General features: G+C 58.7%; 1 protein-coding gene across 2 annotated transcripts in view; it reads right to left on the bottom strand.

Annotated features, from left to right (window-relative positions):
- Positions 1-726: 726 nt before the first annotated feature.
- Positions 727-22,544, bottom strand: part of RIN3 (Ras and Rab interactor 3) — a 104,762-nt gene continuing 82,944 nt past the window's right edge. Inside the window, exons 6-9 of one of the 2 annotated variants that reach the window (XM_077908539.1) lie at positions 10,173-10,304; positions 3,577-3,740; positions 3,114-3,262; positions 727-1,478 (exon numbers count right to left, since the gene is read on the bottom strand). In XM_077908539.1, coding sequence (XP_077764665.1) covers positions 1,118-1,478; positions 3,114-3,262; positions 3,577-3,740; positions 10,173-10,304 — 806 coding nt within the window. In that variant the 3' untranslated portion in view covers positions 727-1,117. The remainder of the gene's footprint in view (positions 1,479-3,113; positions 3,263-3,576; positions 3,741-10,172; positions 10,305-22,544) is intronic. The other variant, XM_077908538.1, reaches the window with a different exon arrangement.

Here is a 22,544-nt window from a genome sequence, read left to right as displayed (position 1 = left end):
GACCCGCTAACAGGTCGCAGCCCTGGCAGCTGCTGGCTGAATAAGCTGCTTGATGCCCAGGGGTTTACTTCAGGGCATGCAGCGTGGTGCTTCGCCTTCACATCGAGGCTCCATTTGAACCCTGTTCTGTTCTCTCCGCTTCCCTAGAGCAGTGCTGACCTGTAACAGGCACTCAACAAACACGTATTTTAAGTCAACGCAGAGGACGCAGTCATGAATAGTCTGGAGGATGGAGCCGAAGTATCGAGAGACAACTGCAGTTCGATGTCTCTTGTGAGGGGATGAGCCCAGGGGCTGTGGGAAAGTGTGCAAGCACTACCTGGCCAGCCGAGGAAGTCAGAGATGAACTTTGAAGGACAAATAGGAGTTTGACCAAACAGTGGCTACAGGGAATGGTATTCCCGGGATAAGTAGTGGAAGCATAGATGTGTGGGATCCTGAGGTGGTTGTGTGTGTGTGTGGGGGGGTGTTAGGATCATGAGGTGGTGCAGGGGGTGTGGGATCCTGAGGCGGGAGGTTGGGATCCTGAGGTGGTGGTGGGGTGGGATCATGAGGTGGGGGTGCTGTGGGAGCCGCAAATGGTGGGGAGGCTGCCAACAGCCGGCCGAGGTGCAGACTGGACAGGCCGCACCGGCGCCAACTGTGCAAGGACAGGCCTCGGGTGCGCAGGGAGGGTGGCCTCGGACCCCACCTGGGAGGGAGCTGGGCAGGAAAGGGAGTGAAAGATGCCATTTTTACGAGGGCGTTTATTAGGTTCTCCCCCAGCCCACCCTGGGGCGTGCCCGCCGGGCTTAGGGCTCCAAGCCCGTTCCCCGCAGGCTGAAGCTGGGCTTGCCCAGGAGACTCCGGGCTGGCTGTGCTCGGCCCTGCCGGTGCTTGCGATGCTCGGGACCTGCGGGGCCAGGCCGCCCGGCTCAGGGTGGGGGCTTGTGTCCCGCACACACCGCAGAGCTGCTCCCGAGGCCCCGGGGGTGTGCACCCCCCCCGCCCCCCCCCTCCATCCCGCGGGCCCGCGCAGCTGAGCCGGCAGAGGCTGCTCGGGAGGAGGTCCTGGGGGCCCCGGGGGGGAGGGCCGTCGGGCGGCGGCTGGCGGGGCGGTCCCGGCTCTCTCCGAGCCTCAGTTTCCCTCTCCGCCTGGCGAGGCACGGGGCCGTGGGTCACAGGAAGTTGGGCTCGCGCACCACGAGGCACGGCGGCCCCCCCGCGGCCCCGCCGCCGTCCAGGGGCCGGTACACGAAGTGGAAGTCGCGCTTGGGCTCGCTGCGCAGCAGGTAGCCCTTGATGCGGTGCGGCAGCGCCTCGTCCGCCAGCAGGAAGCAGCGGCCGTCCACGAGCACGAAGAGCCGGTGGTCCTGGGGCCGCGGCACCTCGAACTTCTCGGCGCACTGCGCGCACAGCGCCTCGGCCGGCGTGTCTGCCCGCGACGCCAGCGTCCGCGCCTGCCGCTCGGGCTCCAGGTACGACACGCAGATGAAGTCCTGGGGGCAGGGGCCGGGCGGCCGCGGGGTCAGCCGCCGTCCCCCGGGCCCCGCCCCGCCCCGCCCCGCCCCGCCCTAGGGCGCCTGCGCCTCGGGAGGGCCTGGGCCTCGGGGGCGAGCGCGCGCCCCCTGGTGGCCGCCGCGGCCCCGCCCCGCCCCGCCCCGCCCCGCCCCGCCCGCTCCCCCCGCTCTCCCCGGGCCCCGCCCCGCCCCGCCCCGCCCGAGGCTGCCGCAAACACCGTGGAGCGCGCAGGCCCCGGCCCAGCAGCCCGCGGTGCGGGAGGGGCGGCCCCGGTTCAGCCTCAGCCAGCAGGGGCGGGGGGCGCCTGGCGACAGCTGGGGGGCTCCGGGGAGGGTGTCTCAAGGAAAGGGTGGTGGGTGTGCGACGGGGGGGCCGGGCCTACGGGGCCGGGCCTGGGAACCGTGTCTCCACCTTCCTCCTCCAGCCCCGGGGGCAGGACCCTCGAGTCCCCGCCTGGCTCTGAACCCGCCGGCACGCCGTGACCTCGACCTCTCTGCGCCTCCACTAACCCCTGTCCCGACACCTGGGCTGCGAGGGTCGGCCTCCGCCGCCAGCACCCCGAGGGCAGGTGGGAAGCTGGGTGCGCAGCGCAGGGTGCCTTCTTGTGGAGGGGCAGCCGCAGCACAGCTCTCACGGCGGGGACCACGACGCTGCGGCTGGCCCGACCACCACCGAGGGCTGATTACAGTTGTGCCTGCAGTGCTGAGTGGGGGGAGCAGAGGGCACTGCTGGCCCCAGGCCCAGGGCGGGTGCTGAGGGGTCCCTGGCCCCCACCCAGGCCCGTCATAAGCTGACCCTCCCCAGTGAGAGGCACTGTTGTCTGCTGGGCTGAACCCGGGACCTGCCATAGAGAAGCAAGGGGCCCCCCCAGGGTCAGGCCTGGATCGAGGTCCCCCCAGCCAGAGTTGGTGCAGAGCCCTGCCAGGAGGGAGAGGAGAGGAGAGGAGAGGTCGTGTGCTGCAGCCCCTCCTACAACCCGGTCCAGCGACCTCGGGAAGCCAAGTGCCCACATCTCATCCCAACTTCCAGCTCAGCGGCCCCACTTGTTCCCTGAACTGGCCCCAGGGAGTATCCACACCGTGGAAACGGGCAGAAGCTCAAATCACAGCTGCTTTTTTTTTCTCCCCAGAGAGTGAGTTACTAAACAGGATGAAGACCCCATGGACCAGGATGGGGGCAACACCATCCTAGGAGCCTAGAGCACGTCCTGGAGGGCAGAGCTCGTCTGGTCCCCAGTCCACCTCTGCTGATGGCAAAACTGAGTCCAGGCAGGGGCCGCTCAGAGTGATGCAACAAGGCTCGCTTGGATGGGGGTCCAGACCAGGCCTTCTGCCCTCACACGTGAGTTCCGCCCATTACCCAGGGACCCTCCTGACAGCCAGGGCAGGTTCCGGTCCAGGGGGCTCCAGGTGCCAAGTTCTGGACTGCCGCCTGCCTCTATCCTGCACACACCCCAGTCCCTCTCTGTCCTGCGCCCTGGGCTTGGGGCCCCTGAGATGTGTGAGCCATGCCCTCCTCCCAGGGCCACAGCTTCCTACTGGGACAGTCACACCAGGTGTGATTATGTGCTATAACGGGGGCAGCAGCAAGAGGCACAGAGGGCGGCATCTAACCTGTGCTGTAGAGTGGGGACGGGCAAAGAGCTGGTTTCTACAAGGCTTCTCAGAGGAGGGTCTGTCAGAGAAACTGAGGCTGGGCAGTGGCAAACCTGTGGATCAGCGCCCGGCTCCCCAGGCGGGATGGCAGGCCCGGGTCCACACCTCTGGGCACGGGACACATCGTACAGTGGGCGCTATGCACTGGGGTAAGCCCCGCCCCCATCCCGTCCCTGCCACACTGCTCCCTGAAGACATGGGGCCAGTGTCAGGCGACTAATACGGCTCACTTCACTAAGCTGGAGGGTCATGGGCTGGTGTGTGGGTCCCTGCCCCCCTGCATCCTCTGCTGGAGGCTCATGGGTGGTGTGTGGGTCCCTGCCCCCCCCAACCCCTTGTGTCCCCATGTCCCATGCTGGAGGGTCACAGGCTGGTGTGTGGGTCGCTGCCCCTGCCCCCTGCGTCCCTACGTCCCCATCACCTGCACCGAGGAGCGGGAGGCCCGGGCCTTGTTGAGCGTGCGCCGGCGCTCCCAGCGGTGAATGGAGTCTTGCACCTCCACGCTCAGCTGCCGGGTCACTGTGATCTTGTCATAGTTCTTGATGTGCTCTAGGGCCCCGTAGGTGGTGGTCAGGTAGTAGGACCCTGTGGAGAAGAGGGTGTACGAGCTGAGGGGAGACCTCCAGCTGCTCCAGGCACCCCCCCCCCCACCGCTGCCTGGGGCACCTCGGTGTCACCTGGTCACCTGTGGAGCTACAGCCCCTGCATGGCACCCCTACCAACTCACCAGCTTCCTCAAGTCCCGCCCCTGGAGCTGTCAGGCCCTGCTTGGCTCAAAAGACTGTCTTTGGCTCCCCCTTCAGGATGGAATTTATTTTTCAAGTAAGTTTTATTTTTTTTCAATTTTCAAAAAAAAAAATTTAAAAGATTTTATTTATTTGAGCGAGTGAGCAAGAGAGAATAAACGGTGGGGGTGGGGGCAGAAGCAGAGGGAGAAGCAGGCTCCCTGGTGCCCCCTCAAGTGAGTTTTTATTTTTCAAATAGGCTTTGGAATCTTTTAAAATTTAAAGGACACACGAAAAAGTGACCATTGTGGATGTCTGTAGGGTGGGGACAGGGGTGGCTGGGAGACTTCTCACTACATGGTGATACATGTATGTGCGTGTGCACGTGTGTGTAGACAGACACACACACGTCTCCTAGTCTAAATAAATAATTTTCAAAAGACATATTAAAGTTTTAGTTATAGTTATACTTTTACACACAGTGTTTAAAGATTTAAGGGAAGTAAAAAATTCAAATTCTTCATTTCCCCATTCCTTTTACTTCTTACATCTGTTACATTCACATCTAAGGTAGTTTAAGCTTTGAGAGACTTCGGATTTCTGCAAAATTTACAGGAAGTTTTCAGATGAAAGATAGTAATTTGCACAGATGCTTCCAAGTTCACTGTTTTTAGGTTGCTAGGGGTTTGGGCTAAGATGTTAGCAGAGTGGGGCGCCTGGGGGGCTCAGGCAGTGAAGCATCTGCCTTCAGGTCGGTCATGACCTCAGGGTCCTGGGATGGAGCCCCATAGCAGGCTCCCTGCTCCCTCTCTTTCTCTCTCTCTCTCTCAAATAAATAAAATCTTTAAAAAAAGATGTTGGCAAAGCACTGACCCCATGGAGCCCTGTCATTCTGGAGAGATGGAGGGTGGCTTGGTCAAGGTTGTGCAGCCCCTTCCCAGGCCTCCTCCCAGGCCCTTTAGGGACCAGGAAAAGGATTTCTCTCCTGATGCTTCTTTTTTTTTTTTAAGATTTTATTTATTTACTCACTTCTTATTTATTGGGGGTAGAGAGGGAGGGGGACAAGCAGACTCTGCGTTGAGTGCAGGGCTCAGTGAGGAGCTTGATCACAGGACCCTGAGACCCATGACCTGAGTGGAAATTGCGTCAGAGGCTATATAACCCGCTGAGCCACCCAGGTGCCCTGGTGACAAAGATCTCTGAGGTGAGGCCGATTCTCCTCCTCGTGACCCACCCAAATCCCATCTTCTCTTTTTATTTTTTCTGAGTAACAGAACTCTCCTTTCAGGGGGAAGGAATAATGAACTAACGATGCTCACTTCCCACGCAGCTGGGAGTTGAGGGCAGGAAACCCCATCTGGCTGAGATGTAAGAGGTGGCGGGAGGACCTTTTGACTTTCAGCGGGAAGCCTTTTGACTGGGCTGACATAGGCCTGGTGTTTTTGCCTGTGCTCCTCCGTCCTGCCTGGGACACACAGGGAGCCTAGCTGCCTACTGACGGGAGGGGACAGGCTTGAGGACAAAGGCTCCTGTCCCACAGCACAGAGGGCTGGCCTTGACGTCCTGATGGCAGGGCCAGGAAGGGCCATTATCAGCAATTGCTTATCCAAGGACTTCTTGATTGCTGCGCCTCCGTTGTGAGTTAGCTACAGCCCCAGGCATCCCCATTACGCTGGAGAAGGCTCCCCGACATTGCACCCCACATAGCTGGGGAGGGTGTGACTAAGGTCAGGGCAAATTGGAGGGGGAGCTGCTGCCTCTCACCAGAGAAGAGGCCCCACCAAGCTACACCTGTGTCTTCCTTTTGGGGAAGGCCGAGAGCCAGCTGTGCCAGGCGCCCTGCCCCAGGGCCGCCAGCTTTGGCTGTCCTGCAAGTCCCTCTGCTCCCGCCCGCTGGCTGTTCCCCGTGCCCACCCCCCCACCCCCCCCACCCCCGCCCCACCGGGCCCTGCCTTCCGTGTTTCTGGCTGCGGACAGAGCCGCGGAGTGCAGCACGGTGACTCGGCATGTCCAGTATCAGAGGCAGAGAGCACAGGCTAGGTCTGGGTCGTGTAGCAGCAGCCCTTTCATCTCGGCGGGGGGGGGGGGGGGGTGACTGTCCTCTCTGTGCCTGTTTCCTCCTTCACTTTTCCCAGGATGTGGTGGTAAGTAAATGAGATGAATGCCTGCAAGTGCAGGGCTTCAAAACGTGTGGGCTATGTGGGGTGAGGTGACCCAAGCCCGGGGGGCTTCTCACCCTCCTGGGGCGATGCCATGCGGCGCCCTCCAGGACAACTCGGGGGCAGGTGACCCCTCGTACCCTGAGTTTGGGAGCCGGCTGCTCCCTTTGGGGAAGCGTGTTGTCCTCTGAAGGAGAGGACTCCCTACTCCCGTGAAGATACTTGCACAGAGTGGCCAGCTGTCAGCCAGGGTGCAGAGGGGACGTGCACAAGGACGTCCAGGAGGGCGCTTCTGGGAGAGGTTTGGATCTTGAGCAACTGCCTGGGTCTCCATTTGCCCTTCCTTGCTCAGAGTGGTGAGAGCTGCAGAGACAGACTAGGGGGCCCGGGTTCCCTCTGCCCAGTGCTCAGGCCCTCTCTGCTTTTTGTAGGAGTCCCTGACCTCTCACGCCTCATAAGCCTCCTGCAAGGAAAGCAGGACTGAGGGGTATCTGGGGGTTCCATCGGCTAGGCGTCTCCTTCAGCTCAGGTCACTATCCCCGAGTCCTGCATCTGCTTCTCCCTCCCTGTGCTGCTCCCCCTGCTTGTGTACTCTCTCTCTCTCTCTCTCTCTAATAAATAAGTAAATTGACAGACTTAAAAAAAGAAAGCAGGACCCACTCACTGGTCTCTGACCTGTTTAGCACCTCTCAGAACCAGCTGACAGAGCACAAGGGTCTCAGAGGGCACAAAGCCAAACTCGCAGGCTGTTGGTCGCATGCACAATGCTGGAGCGCCCCGTCGGGTTGGAAACCCCAGATATAGCCCAGCGCACGTACCTTCCTAAGCCAGGGGAGTCAAGTGACTTGTCCAGGGCCCGCACAATCGGAAGCAGGTCCAGGACAGAAATCCAGTCTGAAAACCACTCTTTTCATTAGACCTGCATTAATTCCCCTCTCTCAGTGGAGCAACGCCAGTTTCTAGGAGGGAGGGTTCCCTGAGGGTCTGCCCCTGCCCCAGGTGTGTCCGTGCTCCCAAGAGTACCAAGGCCAGGGCTCTGCCCTCCCCTTCCCCCCAGGCAGGCTCTTCTTTCTACCTGACACTACGGGGCGTTGGGGGTGGAGCGCCGTGCAAGCCAGCAGCCATGTAGGACAGGAGGCAAAGCTGGGGACGCTGCTGAGATGTAGCTCATCTCTCTGCCCCCAGAGCCTTCTAGATAGATGGAAGGCTGCTGGCTGTCAGTCAGACCTGGACCTGCGTAAGCCCGTACCCAAGACAGATAGCGAGCCCCAAGTCATCTCAGGAAGGAAGGCCAACAGCAGCATGGCTTGGGTGCTGACTTCCCACTTGGGCTCTCAGAGCAGGAACAGAGAGAGGTGTGGGGAGGCCTTTTGGTTTGTGTAACACATCACCAAGTTTGTCCTGTGGCCCTCAGAGCTGCCAGGGGCCGGGTCTGTCACCGCAGGGTCAGGGTCTCAAGGGCGGGGAGGGAGGGGCCATGTGCAGGCCTTGCAAGTACCGCCCCGCCCTCAGCTTCATTCCCAGCACTCGCCTCTCACAATCCCCAGGAACCTTTCCATGTGGGGCTTGAAAGGGGGTGGCTGCAGGGTGTTCGAGCAGCCTTGGGTCAGAACCCTGAGCCCTGCATATTCACTCGTATGTGGCCGGTGTCAGAAACGCTCCACAAGCCCAGCAGAGCCCAGTGTCCCTGCCTGGAGGACCCGGGCTTTTCCCCCCAAACCCTGTAGAGGCTTTAGGAACAGGAGGAAGACCTAGGGGGCCATGGCAGGACTGGGGTGGGGCAGCGCAAGCCCACAGGAGAGGGGGGTTGGGTCAAGGATGTCCCTGCGCCTGGCCTGCAGCCCCACTTGGCCACAAGGATGCAGGGTGAGGATGCAGAGGGAGTCATGGTGGCCAGGGCATAGCTGCCCACCACGGGAGGGCCGGCCAGCGCCCAGACCATGGCAGAGCTGCCCGATCCTGCTCCACCTTGCACAAGGCTTTGTGGACACTGTCTCGAGCACTGTCTATGACACCCTGCGCGGTTGGGGCCAGTCCTGAACAGGCTCTGTAAGTGATTTCTTCCCTGGGAGCTCAGCAGCAGTGCCCACTGGAAAACATGAAAATCCGAAAAAAAGTAGAGAAGGCACTCTGCTCTGTGCTCGGCCCTCCACGATCGTCTGAGCAATGCCCTGCCCTGCTGCGCTATCCCACTAGCCTACTTCATTTCTTCTCAACATCCACGGGATGTGATCAGATGTGAGATTTTTTTCATCTGTCAGACCTTAAATAAATTAAGCAAATAAGCATCCTCTCTCTCCCAACTGGAATAAAATTTTACAGGAAAGGGGACCTGTTGTCACCTGGCTCAGTCAATATCTGTTGAATGAATGAGTATAAGGCCTTTCCCCAGGTGACTACTGAGTCTAAATACTTGTTTTATTGTTTTATAAGACTTTTTTTTACATATTGAGGCTACTAACTCTTGGTATGCTAATTTGAGAACACTTTACTCTGGTGTATCTTATTCTATTATGGTGATTTTTGACATGTGAAAGTTTTGCCCTCAGAGGTCACATGTATGGTAGCCAGGGGACAACAGCTAATATTCCTGCTGAGAGCTCTGGGTGGGCTGCTATACTACTCAGGGGCTAGCCCTAGGAAATGGGATATTCAGGATTGGGGTAGGAAGCCAGTTCTGCCACAGTAACCTAACCCTCCTTGCCTCCCCTTCCTTGCTAACTTTTCCCTTAGATTGTGGGAGACACATAGTGTTGTTGGGAGGCCCCGGCCCACCCCTCAGCCTCACGGTGCTTCCGCGTGCATTCTCAGGGCTGGACAAATCAAGGAGGCAGGCCCATTGAGGCCTGAGGTAGAGGCCTGCAAGTGTGGGGCTCAGAACAAAGCAATCATTCATTCTCACGGGACTATCAGCCTCGCCTGCCTTGCCCTGCACTGTAGCCCATGTGCCTGGGACTCGTGGGTGGAGACATGAATGGGTGGGTGGACATAGGGTAGGTGGCTGTGTGTGCAGATGGATGGATAGATGGATGGATGGATGGACAGACAGACGGGTGGGTGGAGAGATGGACGGATGGATGATGGATGGATGGGCAGACAGATGGAGGGATGGACAGATGGGTGGATGCACCAGGCAGTGGACAATCACTGCTGGAGGAAGCCCGGCTTCCACTGAATTCTTACAGTCCCTGGAAGACAAGTTGTCCCAACTGCAGAAAACGTTTAACTAGTGACGGAAATAGTCTCAGGGTTGGGAGCCCTAGCGAAGCATCTTCGTGACAGCAAACTTCAGGGCTCTGCATGCTCCCCTGAGTTTTCAAGATCTCACGGAACCGGCCTGTCACACTGTTGCCCCAGAGACTGATGTGTCCCCCTTGCAAACAGATGCAAGGAAGACCAGCTGATCTCAGGAACCGCAGGGCCCTGGGAGTCGCACCCCAGCCTCTGGGGCTGATGGCTGCGAGGAGCCTGCGGGGCACGCCCAGACAGCGGGGCGGGCTGTCCCTCAGGGAGTCTGGGTGGATGAGTGGCCCCAGCCAAGTGGGTGGGGGAAGTGGTGGAGAAAGACGAAAGGGGAAGGGAAACCAAGCGTGGGGCAGAACAGACCACACCTCTCCCATCACCCCCCTGGGGTGCGGGGCTCCCTGCCCACAGGACCCTGCCAGGCTGGGTGAGCAGGGGCCAACTGGTCCCAGGGCTGCCCCCATCTAAGAACTAACTATATATTCCCACTCAGGTTCCCTCTCACGCATCCGTCCATTGCTTCAGCCTTATCTTCTGTGCTACCAGCAACCGTAGTTCCCTCTGTGGAGAAAGCCTTTCCCCCTCCTTCAGCTGTCTGGCTTCTGTCCAACCCTCAGTGCTCAGCTCAGCTATCACCTCCTCCTGGAAGCTCTCCCTGACTGCACAGCCTGGGCAATGTGCTCCCATACACGCGGCTGTGTTTGTCAAGCAGTGGTGACCAGGTGTGTTTGTTCACCGGCTCCCGTCGGCCCACAAGCTCCCCTAGGACGGGCCTCTGGGGGGCCTTGTGTCCTGTCTCCAGGGTCCTGGGTGTCTGGCACCCAGGAAGGTGTATGGGGCTGTACAGGGCAACCTGGGGGCCTAGACGTGGGCCTGGCGTGCAGACTCACCCTCCCCCAGCTGTAGGGCGGGGTCCATGAGCTCCATCATGTACTCCACGTTGAGGAGCATCTCCGCGAGGTTGCTGCGGGCCAGCACGTACATAAGCACTGGCAGGAAGTCGTCTGCCCCATAGGGCTTCCCTGCGGGGACAAGGGCAGAGGCAGTGAGTGCAAGCTTCTTGAGAGCTGTGCCCGGGCCCTGCAGCATGGGGCACGGTGACCCCTGCACAAGGACCCCCTGAGCAGGATGGGGGTGACCTGGGGTCAGCCTTCTCAGGGCAGCTGCAGACATCCCCCAGGTCTGAAGTGGAAGAAGGAACCACGAGAGGCACCGTCCACTGCAGAGGGCATGACCCACCTGCCCTCTCCCCAGCTCTTTCCCCCTCAACATACCTTTGCTGCTGGTCTCTTTTATTTTTAGGGATTTTATTTTTAAGTCATCTCTACACCCCACATGGAGCTTGAACTCACACCCTGGGATGGAGAATCACATGCTTTGCTGACTAAGCTGTCGGGTGCCCAGGTCCCTCCTTGCTGCTTATTTGACAGCCAAGTTCATGGAGCCACCTGGAAGCAGCTGTGTGTCTTTCGTTTTTTAACTGCACTTTTATTTTTTATTAATTTTATTTATTTGTTCATGAGAGACACGGAGGGAGAGGCAGGCTCCCAGCGGGGCCAGATGTGGAACTTGATCCCAGGACCCTGGGGTCACGCCCTGAGCCGCAGGCCCATGCCCATCCCCTGAGCCCCCTGTGGCGGCTGGCAGCTCTCTCTAACAGTGACATGTCCTGAGAAGTTTCTCCATCCCTTTCTACCTCAGGCCTCCCCGTCCACCTGCAGCATAGATAGCCTTAACTCTCCCTCTCAGTGCTCCCTGGCGGGAGAGCCCTGAATTCTAGCCTCACTCTATGGGCTCAGCAGGGGGGCCCTCCTGAGGGGTTCTTTACAAATAGCTCTGAAAGGAATAACCCATTGCCTCTGCTCTGTGGGAGATGCTCCCAGGCTCAGAGCACCTGGGGAAGACATGGGGTGAACAGCAGGCCCGAGACTCTGGGGAGTCTCTCCCAGCACGGGTCCCGCTGGCTCTATGGACGGATGGTTTGGCATCATCAAATCAGTCTCCCTGCAGAAGGAAGAAGTCCTCCAAGGACGGGATGCCCTGCAGTCCCCCAGGGGACACCTGCATGCCCGAGACTCTGGGGAGCAGGACAGTCGGCTGAGCAGCTAGCTGTGCACGGGGTGGTGGTGGGGAAGGTCCTGTGGGGTCCCCAGCCCATCTTCTCACTTCCTCCTACCTAAGGGGGTTCAGGGCTCAGACAAAGCTCCCCAGACTCCGCTGGAGGTAACAGAAGGAATAGCGCAGAAGGATCCATGACTGCTGCCCCTTGTGTCTTGGGGGAGATGAATAATGGGTCCAAATACATGCCGAGCAATTACAGCTTTTTCAGGTTTGTACTTGACACATTTTTACAAAGGACTTAGGTGAGCCTCAGGAAGCGCGTAATAAAACAGTAAAATCTGAATAAAAACGTAAGATGTGATGTGATTTTTGTGGATTCTGGTGGGGACCAGAAAGATATGAGTGAAGGAAACAGTGGGAAAGAGAGATGATCACAAAGTTATAAGAAGGCCCCTATGCAGCCGGAAAAATAAAACAGATAAGGCAGGACCCGAATGATGGCTCCCTCAGGAGGGAGCGTTTGACTTTGAGTCTCCTGGTGGCCAAAGTGAAGAGGAAAACGGTCATTAACTTCTCATTGTCCATAAGAAGAAAACACCAGTTTCTCAGAGGCACCAAGTCGTTTGTTCAAGGCTTAGGGGCTGACACCAACATTAACCACGTGGCTTCACTTCCTACGTGAGGCATACAATCGACAAGTTCCTTCGCACACATGGGGGCAAAGTTCACTTAGTGATTTTCACTTCCTTGCCTCAGGACACAGATCAGGGTGAGTGTCTCCAGGGGGGAGACAGGGAGGCGAATTTCATAGGTCATCATGCATGTTCCCCTGCAGTCCTTGTAACAACGACGAGAAATTGGCCCCTTCAGGGGAAAGAGCCCTGAGGGGGAGGAAGGGATGAGAGAGGCACAGAAGCCCACCAGGCTGGGCTGCGTCCTAACTTCTGCAGAACCTGGGCTGCAGATCCCAGTAAGTGGTCAGCATGGCTCGGCCACGGCCCACCTGGTCATTCACTCGCCCACCCCTCCACCCACCCATCCCTCTATCCATCCATCCATCCGTCCATCCATTCATCCTTCCATCCATCCATCCCTCCATCCACCCATCCATCCCTCCATCCCTCCATCCACCCTTCCATCCCTCCATCCACCCTTCCATCCCTCCATCCACCTGTCTACCCATCCCTCTATCCACCCATCCGTCCACCCATCCCTCCCTCTGTCCACCCATCCACCCGTCCACCCATCCGTCCACCCATCCATCCACCCATCCAAACCCTCTTATTAACCACTCTGTTCCTTGAGTGTTACCCACCCAGGTAGTAAGATCTGATTTTCTGGGTTCCGGTGGGGACCAGAAGGAGGCCAGTGAAGGAAACAGTGGGAAGGAGGTTTTGAAAGGGGTGGGAGAGCTCGGTATTGATCAGCAGCCCCTCCGGAGGTGTTCTGCCCCCTTGCCCAGCCTGGCCAGGCCGGGGCCCTCGGGGGCCCTGGGCCCCACCCTGAGGGCACAACCGAGCAGCACATCCATGCCTCCCCAACCCGGCCAGGCCCGTACTGGCTCCTGCATCTGCACGGCCCACCCCGTTCAGCGCTGGCGCCGCTCCAATAATGTCCACCCGGGGTTGGGGGGGGTGCCCTCTTGCCCACAATTCCTCCTAGCTCGGTTTTGCAGGGAACAGTGTGCCCAGTGGCCTGCTTCCTGGCCAGCGCTCAGCCCCTACATCTGCAAATGGGGGCCAGCGAACACCAACCCTCATGGCCTCTTGGGGTTTTCAAGACAACAAGATGAGAAAATACAAGAGTTCAGGACTTGCAAAAACTGCTACGGAAACATAAGCTATGACTAACGTCTCTGTTCTGTTTTCTCAAGTTGCCTCAGTTTTCCTGCCTGTGAGATACGCAGGTTGCAGGAGCCGGTAACGCACAGCACCAGGAAGCAGGTTGGACCCAGAGAGCCAGCCTCCGCATACTTCGTGCCCGCTGTGTGACCTCGGACTTGTCGCTTCACCTCTCTGAGCCTATATTTCTGGTCATGCATGATGCGACACTGGTCACAGGACATGCTATGGGATTTTGGTGAGAACCCTACACACAGATTTACGCAGGCTGCCCCCCATGATCCCATGGAAAATGCCTGCTCAGAAACCTCCATTCCTCCCATTCCCACTCTGCGTTCTGAGGCTCTCTGGTTATTTGTTTCGGGTCCCGGTCCCCTCCCTGCACAAGACGAGTTTGTTTTGGAGAGAGCAAGCTTTCCCCTGAACCATTATTAAACCTGAGCCACGACTACAGGGTTCCCAGGGCAGGGGGGTAGAGGGGGTTGTGCTGCAAGATGTTTCTCATGTGGACCATTTAGTTATGAGAATCCTGGCGCCCAGGAAAGTCCTGTGCCTCTGTGCTATGAGCCAGGAACTGAGGTGACACATCCTGTGCCTGCGGGAACCTCGATCTCACGCTGGCCCGGAGCTCATGATGGTCCCTGGGCCCCTTGGATCACCAATCTGTCCCTGGTATTCTGTTCATGATTCACCAAGGAACACAATGGGACAAAGGCTGACGTGCTGTTGGGCAGTGTCTCTCTGCCAGGGTGACGCTGCCCTTCAGGGGTCATCTGGAGTCGCTTTTCGCTTGCCATACTACAGCCCATGAGGTGCAACTGGCACCAAGGCCAGGGCTGCTGCTGAGGGTCCCACAATGCCAGGACAGCCTCTCATCGTACCAGTTTCTGCAGCCCCCATGTCTGCAGTTCTAAGCACAAGAAGCCCGGCTTGAGGGGACAGCAACTTTCAGCAAGAAGGATGGTCTGGCCCCGGTTCTGGTTGGGGCTCGGAGGCCCCTGGACTGTGGCCCTGAGCCCTGTGGGGAAGCAAAGTTATTGCTTGCTCTTCCCCTTGTGTACTTCCTGGGAGCCACGGCCAACGCTCAGGATGGGCTCTGGGGCCCCTCTCCTTGGGTTGCACCTCGGACCACCCATGAGCACCCCTTCCTTGCGTCCCCAGGTCACAGCGTGGGGCATAGCAAAGCTGAGCAGGACACCAAGCTCCCAGCCAGGTTCCCAGCCCCAGGCGACCCCTACACAGACCCCATGAGTCCCCCTGCACCAGCCCCCAGCCCAGTGTTTCAGCATTTCCTGGACACCAGCCCTTGCTGGGGACCTTCCCATTTCTGTCAAGGAGCCCCCTGCTCCCGGCCTGGGAGGATCCCCTTCCCCTCGGGCCCTCGGCTGCCTGTGGCCAGAGCCCCAGTGAATCCTCCTCTGGCTGCTTCCTGCACTCACTCACCCTTTGCTTTTTCCAGCCCTGCTCCCCCAAGCCTGCCCTCCCAGCAGGATCTCTGTCCTTGGACCCACCGTCCCCTGACTTGTCCCCTGAGCCTATGGTCACTTTTCTTCTCAAGAACCATCAGGGTCCCTACAGCTGGGAGAATCAAGTGCAGACCTGTTGGCCTGAGTTCAAGGCCTTCCATGTCAGGCCCATAAACATGTGTCCAACACGATGGACTCGACTGCCTTCCGGCCACGCTGTCCAGCTGATGGACTGAGCACGGGTCACCTGCATCCCAGCCCCAGGCTCCTACCACAGTCACCCAGCTGGTGCGCTTCTCCTCACACACCGCAGGCCTGAGCCTTCCTTCTGCGTCCCACCTGGCATCCCACCTGGCATCCCACCTGGCACCAGTGCTCGTGGGGTGCTCTCCATTCATTAATTCCTCAGGCAGCTCTGTGAGGCAGGTTAGACTCCCCTCACGAGACGAGGAGCGGGTAGCCCTTTGGCTCAGGTCACATGGCTACGATGTGGTTGGCCACGAATGGGGTCGAACCGTTCCTTACCTGCAATCCCCTGCCCCTGCTGCTTCAACATTCCTCTCCCCAGTCCCACCTCCTTTTTTTTTTAATAAAATAATTTTTTATTGGTGTTCAATTTACCAACATACAGAATAACACCCAGTGCTCATCCCGTCAAGTGCCCCCCTCAGTGCCCGTCACCCACTCACCCCCACCCCCCACCCTCCTCCCCTTCCATCATCCCTAGTTCGTTTCCCAGAGTCAGGAGTCTTTATGTTCTGTCTCCCTTTCTGATATTTCCCACACATTTCTTCCAGTCCCACCTCCTTAAGGAAGCCCTCTGGGCTGTCCAGCTCCTGGTGCTTACTCTACACTCTACTTGCCAACTTCTGCTCAGGATGACACTCAGCCTTTGTCACCTTCCCACATACATTGGTCGGTGCTGAATCGCAAGCCATCCCTGGCACCCCAAGGGTACTTTCATTCCTTGTGCCTGCTCACCCAGTTCCCTCTGCACATCTCCACCACCACCCCTCTGCTTTCCCTTACCTGCTCCAGCTTCCAGACACCGGGACTATCGCAGAGCCGGCCTTTCCCTTGGGCTGTGAGCTGACAGGTGAGCTAGGCCAAGCCTCTTAGCCTCTCCGAGCCTCTCTAGGCCCCAGCACAGGGCCTGGGGCGTCACACGCAGACCGTGGGCTAAACGGAGCCACACACTGTCCCCACTGGCTCCCATGCTGTCCCGTCAAGGCTGGGGCCGCGGTCAAGGAGATTAGGATCCGCTGCGGGTCTTAAGACAGCAGTGTGCTGGGAATGCCCAACAATTGGCTCTCCCGAAAAGAACACAAGCCCTGATTTGCAGGTTGGCCCATGTCTGTGTGTCAGTGTTTCCACGGGGGCTCATGTCAAGCTCCCATGTGAACACAGGGCAAAGAGGAGCAGCATGATTGGTCCTCCTGACTCAGCACACCAGTGGCCCCGGAACCACCAAAGCCCAGCTCGCTGCAAGCAAACCAAGGTCCAGAGAAGTTCACTCAAAGCCCCGCAGCTCGAGGCACAGCAGTGGAGCTGTGATGGGCACCCAGGCTCCTGTCCCTGATGAGGTGGGAGATGCCCGCATAGGCGCTCTGACCCAAGAGGTGGGGGCAAACAGAAGCTTCAAGCATTACTTGGGGGCACTGGGTCCTCCCTGACATGGCAGGGGGAGCTGCACTGCGTCCTCCCCAACACGGCAGGGGGAGCTGGGGCGGCATTCTCCCTCCCAGGGCCCGGGAGCCACGGCAGGAGCTGAGCCTTGTGTGCGGCGTGTTGGGGATGCTGCGGACGGTCCAGGAAGGCCCTCCTGGCTCAGGACATGGCTTGTGGGCAGTGGGGACCGCGGCCGCCAGGCTGTAGGGGAAAGCCCCCTGGATCCTGAGCATCCTGGCTTCCTGTTGGCCTAAGTCCCGTCTGTTTTCCACCTGGAGGTCAGGGGTCTGGGGCAAACTCACTCCCAAGAGCTGGTGCCCCATGCCTGTTTCACCAGCCAGCAGGTCTGGGAGGAGAGTTCTGGTAAAAGGGGCTGAGCCTGTTCACTGGGGTCACGCTGCAGCAAGGAGCCAGCACTAGGAAGCTCCCTACTCTTCCAGCTCCGTGGCCTGGGGCCATGCGCTCCCAGCCCCAGTGTGCTTGCCTGAAAACTGGGAAGAGTGGTGAGCCTGCCTCAGGCGGTCACTGTGGGGTGCAGTGGGCATCGCCAGCGGCTGGCTGAAACATTAGGCTTTGTCATTAGGAAGAGGGGAGCTGGCCAAGGTTCCTATAAAGGGCGAGGTGGTAATTGTTCCCTGAGGCCCAAGTACTCTGCTGGGGGGTTGCCGTGAAAGCAGATGCCTCCAAGAGTGGGTAGGACTGTTCCCATGGGTTTATTTACAAACTCAAGTTGGAGGCCAGAGCTGACCCCAGGCCTTCGTCTGCAGACCCCAATCCAGGTGAAGGCTCTAGCTGTAACCGCCCCTCCCAATCCATTCACGGGGTTCTTGCTGAATGCAGCGGCTGATGCAACAGTCCTGGGGCAGACAAGGCTCCCGACCTGACAGGCTTTGGCTCTTGCCCTCCACCATGCTGCCCACCAAAAGCCACTCCCTTTCTCCAGGAAGTGTGACTCGAGGACCCACCTCTGCCAGCCGGGCGGATGCCCTGATGATGGGTTTCCCCCACCCTGTCTCTGTGGAGTGGAAACACAGATGCTTTCCACTGACCCAGGGACGCCTCCCCGGCCTCCTAACGCAGACAGCAAGCTCCCAAGGCCTCCCAGCCCTTCACCCCGTCGGCCTCAGCCAGTCTGCTGGCGGGTTTGGGCACCTGAGGACACGGTTCGTCCTTCTGCCTCCTGATTTATTACCCGCCTCTCCTCCCTGGAATGAAAGCTTGGTGAGGGCAGAGGCCCATTGGGGGCACCGTTCGTGGGCGGTGCTGGCCTAGTGCCCGGGACACAGTCTGTGTTCAATAAATGTATCTGCCAAGGGAATGCGTGCATGTGGTTTGCCACACAGCATGACCGTCCCTTGTCTCCTGCTCCGTTTCCCGCTTGAATTTGTGACCCTCATAAGAAAGGACGGGGTTTTCCTGGTAACAGGCATGTCATCAAGAGAGGTCAGTGGGGACTGTTGAACGGACGCATTTGATAAAAGCACAGGCCAGCAGGAAGTAGGGAGTGTCTGAGGGGGGTTTTCAACGTCATTTTCTAGTGGATGCCTCTGACGGCGGGGGCGGGGGTGGCCCGGTGGCCTGGCTTCCCCGCTGCCCCCCATGGCACCCCCCCTCCGCCATGCCCCAGGCGCCCCGAGAGCGCTCTGCAGCGGCTGTGAAAGCCCGGGGTCAGAGCCGGAGTCGGGGCAGCAGCAGGGCAGCAGCAGGGACGGTGGGCGGCTGGAGGCCTCCTGGCTTGAGGTGAGCAGCCAGCGCTCCGCCCACGGGCCCCCTCACCACCCTGCGGGCTTCTCTGCAGATGCTGCCTGCACGTCACTTCTGCTTTGAGCAACACCCATCCCTGTAATCACTCCGGCACAGCAGGTTCCTCTTTGGGGAGCCCAGCCCACCAGCCGGCACAGCCACACGGCTGCGGGTTCGGAGCCTGCAGCCCAGAGTCCAGCCCGGCTGGAGGAGGGCGAGGCCGCCTGTGACTCAGGCCTGCCTTCCCTGAGGTGGCCTCTGCCCCCGGACACCCCAGGGAGGCCGTGGATCAGCACGGGGCCCCAGATTCCAGTCCCAGCTCTAAGCACTTGCTGGCTCGGGTGTGACCCTGACGTGGCCGCCCCGGCTCACAGTGCCCCAGCATGCTCAACTATAAAATGGGGGCAACAGTAGCGCCCCCAGGGAGGCGTGGGGAGGGTTCAGTGACTGGACAGAAAGAGATGAACATGGAGTCTGCTGGGCTCTCACATGTGAGTGACATCAGACATGCTGTGACACAGCCCAGGATGGCCGTGTGGCTCCTCCTGCTCAGAGCACACCATCCCAGGGGGCCTGAACCCCCTCCTGGTGGGGGGTTTGGAAGCAAGGATATCAGGGCGCCTGGGGGGCTCTGTCAGTTAAACGTCTGACTCTTGCTGTTGGCTCTGGTCATGGTCTCAAGGTTGTGAGATCCAGCCTCATGTTGGGCTCCATGCTCAGCAGGGAGTCTGCTTGGGATTCCCTCCCCCTCTGTCTGTCCCCCCCACCTGTGCGTGCTCTCTCTCTCAAATAAATAAATAAATCTAAAAAAAAAAAATCAAGGTTATGTTTTGCTTCCAGCCTGACCCTTACGTTCTCTCTGTCTGTGTCTCCCTCTCTCTGCCCAGGAGAGTTCATGAAACCTCCCTCCACCTAGATCCCTGGATGACCACATGGAGCACAGCCGACGCCCAGCCTTGCCCTCCTCCATTCACCTGGGCTAGAGTGAGAAATCAGCTCTCTCTGGATGACACTGCAGGGTTTACCTGTCAGACCAGCAAGCCTTTTTCCTCAACTAATTGTCGACTTACCTACCCATCTATGGCTCTTCTAAAAAGGCCAGAAACAAACCCACCAAAACACTAATTGCCTTTTTCAACAATAAACATTATTGACTTCCAGTTATCCCAAGGTGGCTCAGCGGTTGAGCATCTGTCTTCGGCTCAGGGTGTGATCCTGGAGTCCCGGGATCGAGCCCCATATGGAGCTCCCTGCATGGAGCCTCCTTCTCCCTTTGCCTGTGTCTCTGACTCTCTCTGTCTCTCATGAATAAATAAATAAAATCTTTAAAAAATAAACCACACACAATACTGACTTCTGTCATCAGAAATCAGATATTTTTTTTAACAGAGATTAAAAAAAAAAACCAACAGGCTGACTTTCCTGTCAGTTCTCATGCCCTGGTCCCTGTCTCAGGCTCCTCAGGCTCTGGCTTCCACCCTCAGGCCCCACCTGCAGCAGCTGCAGACTCCCCACTGGCTCTGTGCTGGCTGCCAGGAGACAATGGTGAGGGCTCCCCAAGGGGCTCCAGGGCCTCCTGTCTGATCGCTGTCTGTGGGGCCTCTGGGCCCTCACTGCTCCCTCCCATTGCCTGCTCTGTATTGAAAGAAGGTTCTTGAGAAAGGACCTCGTGTGTACAGGTACCACACTTGTCCTTCCTTCCTCCTGCAGTGTAGGGCGGGGCCTGGCCTTGCCTCTGTTTGTCCCCCACAGCAGGGCCAGCCCAGAAGGTCTGTTCTTAGACTTGGGGAAGGTGAAAGTAACTGGCTTGTGAAAGCGACAGGAGAAACAGTTCTAGAAGTTCTCGCTGCCCTCACTAGGCCTCGGGAAGCCCATGGGCAACCCACGACGGCGGCCACTTGTGGGACGGGGGGCCATGCTTACCAAAAGCCATCGGCCTCGGCAAACCCCCGCTCTGCCCAACCCGGCCCTAGCCTTGCTGCTGTTGGGGGGGCAGCACTCGAGCGCCCTGAGGTCTGTCTTGGGCTGGCTGCTGGGCACGGTTGTAAACGCACAGGCTTTGCAGTAAGATTCTGGCTCCGAATCCTGGCCCTTCTGTATCCTGGGCACAAGGAGCAACCACCCCTCTCGGAAGGATGGTCCAGCCAGTTGACTTGGGCCCGCGCCTTGTGCTGAGGCATCTTCTTATGGCCCTTGCAGGCTTGGCCAGCAGCCAGGCCTTGGGGACCCTGCAGGCTACTTCTGTGGCATCATGTGGTGCCTGGAGGCACACAGGTCACAGGGCTCCTGAGGGTGGGGCTGCAGTGCAAAGGGAGGCCCGCCGGCTGTTTTGGGGGGTGGTCAGTGCTGCGGCAGGCAGGGCCCTCCCTGGGTGGCTGGCAGCTCTGGGCTTCCATGCAGGGTGGCTGGTCCGCAGACCACATTCTGCGCAGCAAGTTTCGGGAAGCCTCTGGCCAAAGGGAGGGGTGAGTGGAATGCCTGGGGTACAGGGCCTGGTCCTGAGATCCCCCAGACCGAAGCCAGAGGGAGTTGGACAGTCAGTCGGGATGGAGCTGAAAACTCATAACCTCAATCTAATCACCAGGAAACATCTGACAAACACAAAATGAGGAACTTTCAATAGAAAGAACCAAAGGTGGGGGGTGGGGTGGGAAATCTGTATTCCTACAAGACCTCAGTGTCCCCAGCTAAAGGACACCCCACAGCTAGTGGCCACACCTGCCCCTCACCTGTTTCCCCAACGGGAGGAGGAAAGGCCGGGAAGGGCCTGGTGCACTTCAGCGATCCCCAGGTACACGGTGCCTCTGGTAAATTGTCGCATGGACGTGAATTTACAGAGCCGATGACGTCACCATGGGCATGAGAGAGAATAGCTCGACTCTGAGAACAGCATTTAGGGGTAAAGGGCCTAGACATAGGCCACTCATGCTCAGACGGCCCAGGAAAGACATCATGTGTGCACCAAAGAGTGTGTCGGTGATAAAGCCAATGAAATAAGGTACTGACAACCCACAGAGGGCAGGTGACGTCCCCATTCTAAGGTGGTGTTTCCATTCCTAATGTCTGTGAAGTTGAAGTCATTTACAAATGGAAGGTTTATTTTTATTTTTAAAAATATTTTATTTATTTAGGGGATCCCTGGGTGGCTCAGCGGTTTGGCACCTGCCCAGGGCGCGATCCTGGAGTCCCAGGATTGAGTCCCGCTTCGGGCTCCTGGCATGGAGCCTGCTTCTCCCTCTGCCTGTGTCTCTGCCTCTCTCTCTCTCTATGTCTATCATGAATAAATACATAAATAAATAAATAATCTTAAAAAATAAAAGATTTTATTTATTTATTTATTCGTGAGAGACACACAGAGAGAGGCAGAGGCATTGGCAGAGGGAGAAGCAGGCTCCATGCAGGGAGCCTGATGTGGGACTCGATCCCAGGACCCTGGGGTCACGACCTGAGCTGAAGGCAGACGCTCACCTGCTGAGCCACCCAGGTGCCCTGGAAGGTTTAAAAGCTAAAATATTTATGGGGCACCCGGGAGGCTCAGTTGGTTGAGCATCCGACTCTTGGTTCTGGCTCAGGCTGTGATTTTGGGGTTGTGAGATCGAGCCCTGAGCTGGGTGTGGAGCCTGTTTTAGATTCTCTCTCTTTCCCTGTCTTGGCTCTTCCCCCACCCCTTTCTATTAATTAATTATCAATCAATTAAAAGCTAGAATATCGAGCAGCAGAACTGGTCATTTCAAATAAGATCCCACGTGGAACTCCACGAGGAGGATGGGGACGAGCCGGGCTGTGGCCCCACCGGCACCATGCCCCTTGGGCGGCCTCGGGGTACCTCCGGGGACCCGGCATGGAAGCTGCTGAGTGGCGGCAAGGCAGCCCTTCCTGCACCTCACACGTGTCGGACACACACGTACTCTTGGCTGCACCTGATGCCCTACGCGGTCTGGATCCCGATGCGCTCGCAGGCCCACGTTGGAAGCGAGAGGACCAGATTTGGGAGGTGAGACCCCTCAGGGCCCAGGCCAGGCGCATGTCTGCCTCCAGCCTGAGCCGTCCCGCGTCCTGCACGGCAGCCCGACCACCCGCACCCTACACTTCTGCGGAGGACCCGTGAGTCACGACAGTGGCGCGCACCTCCGAAGCTCAGGTTCCCACGGCCCACAGCCCTGCTCCCCTTGGCGGGAGCCTCTGACCCCCAGAAGAAGGAGCGGAGGCTGGGCAGGAAGGGGGGTGGCTTGGAAGCGCTGGGGTCCTTCGCCATGGGAGGGGAACACGCATTCGCTCCGGCGGGGGGCGTGGTGGGGGGCCCTTGCACCGAGCCCTGGCCTGGCCCGAATGCCTGGCCGTTTCCTTGCCCGTGGCCGCTGCTGCGTGTGAACCAGCAGAGTCCTGCCGTCCTCCGTGAGGCCCTGGGCCTCTGCTGCCCCGTGAGCCTCGGTCCCTTCCTGGGCTTTGTGTGGGCTCATCCGCTCCCTCAAGACCAGCCACT

This window comes from Canis aureus, chromosome 9 (genome assembly GCF_053574225.1).
Source record: "Canis aureus isolate CA01 chromosome 9, VMU_Caureus_v.1.0, whole genome shotgun sequence".
Lineage (NCBI taxonomy): Eukaryota > Metazoa > Chordata > Mammalia > Carnivora > Canidae > Canis > Canis aureus.
This window is presented reverse-complemented; position numbering and strand designations above follow the sequence as displayed.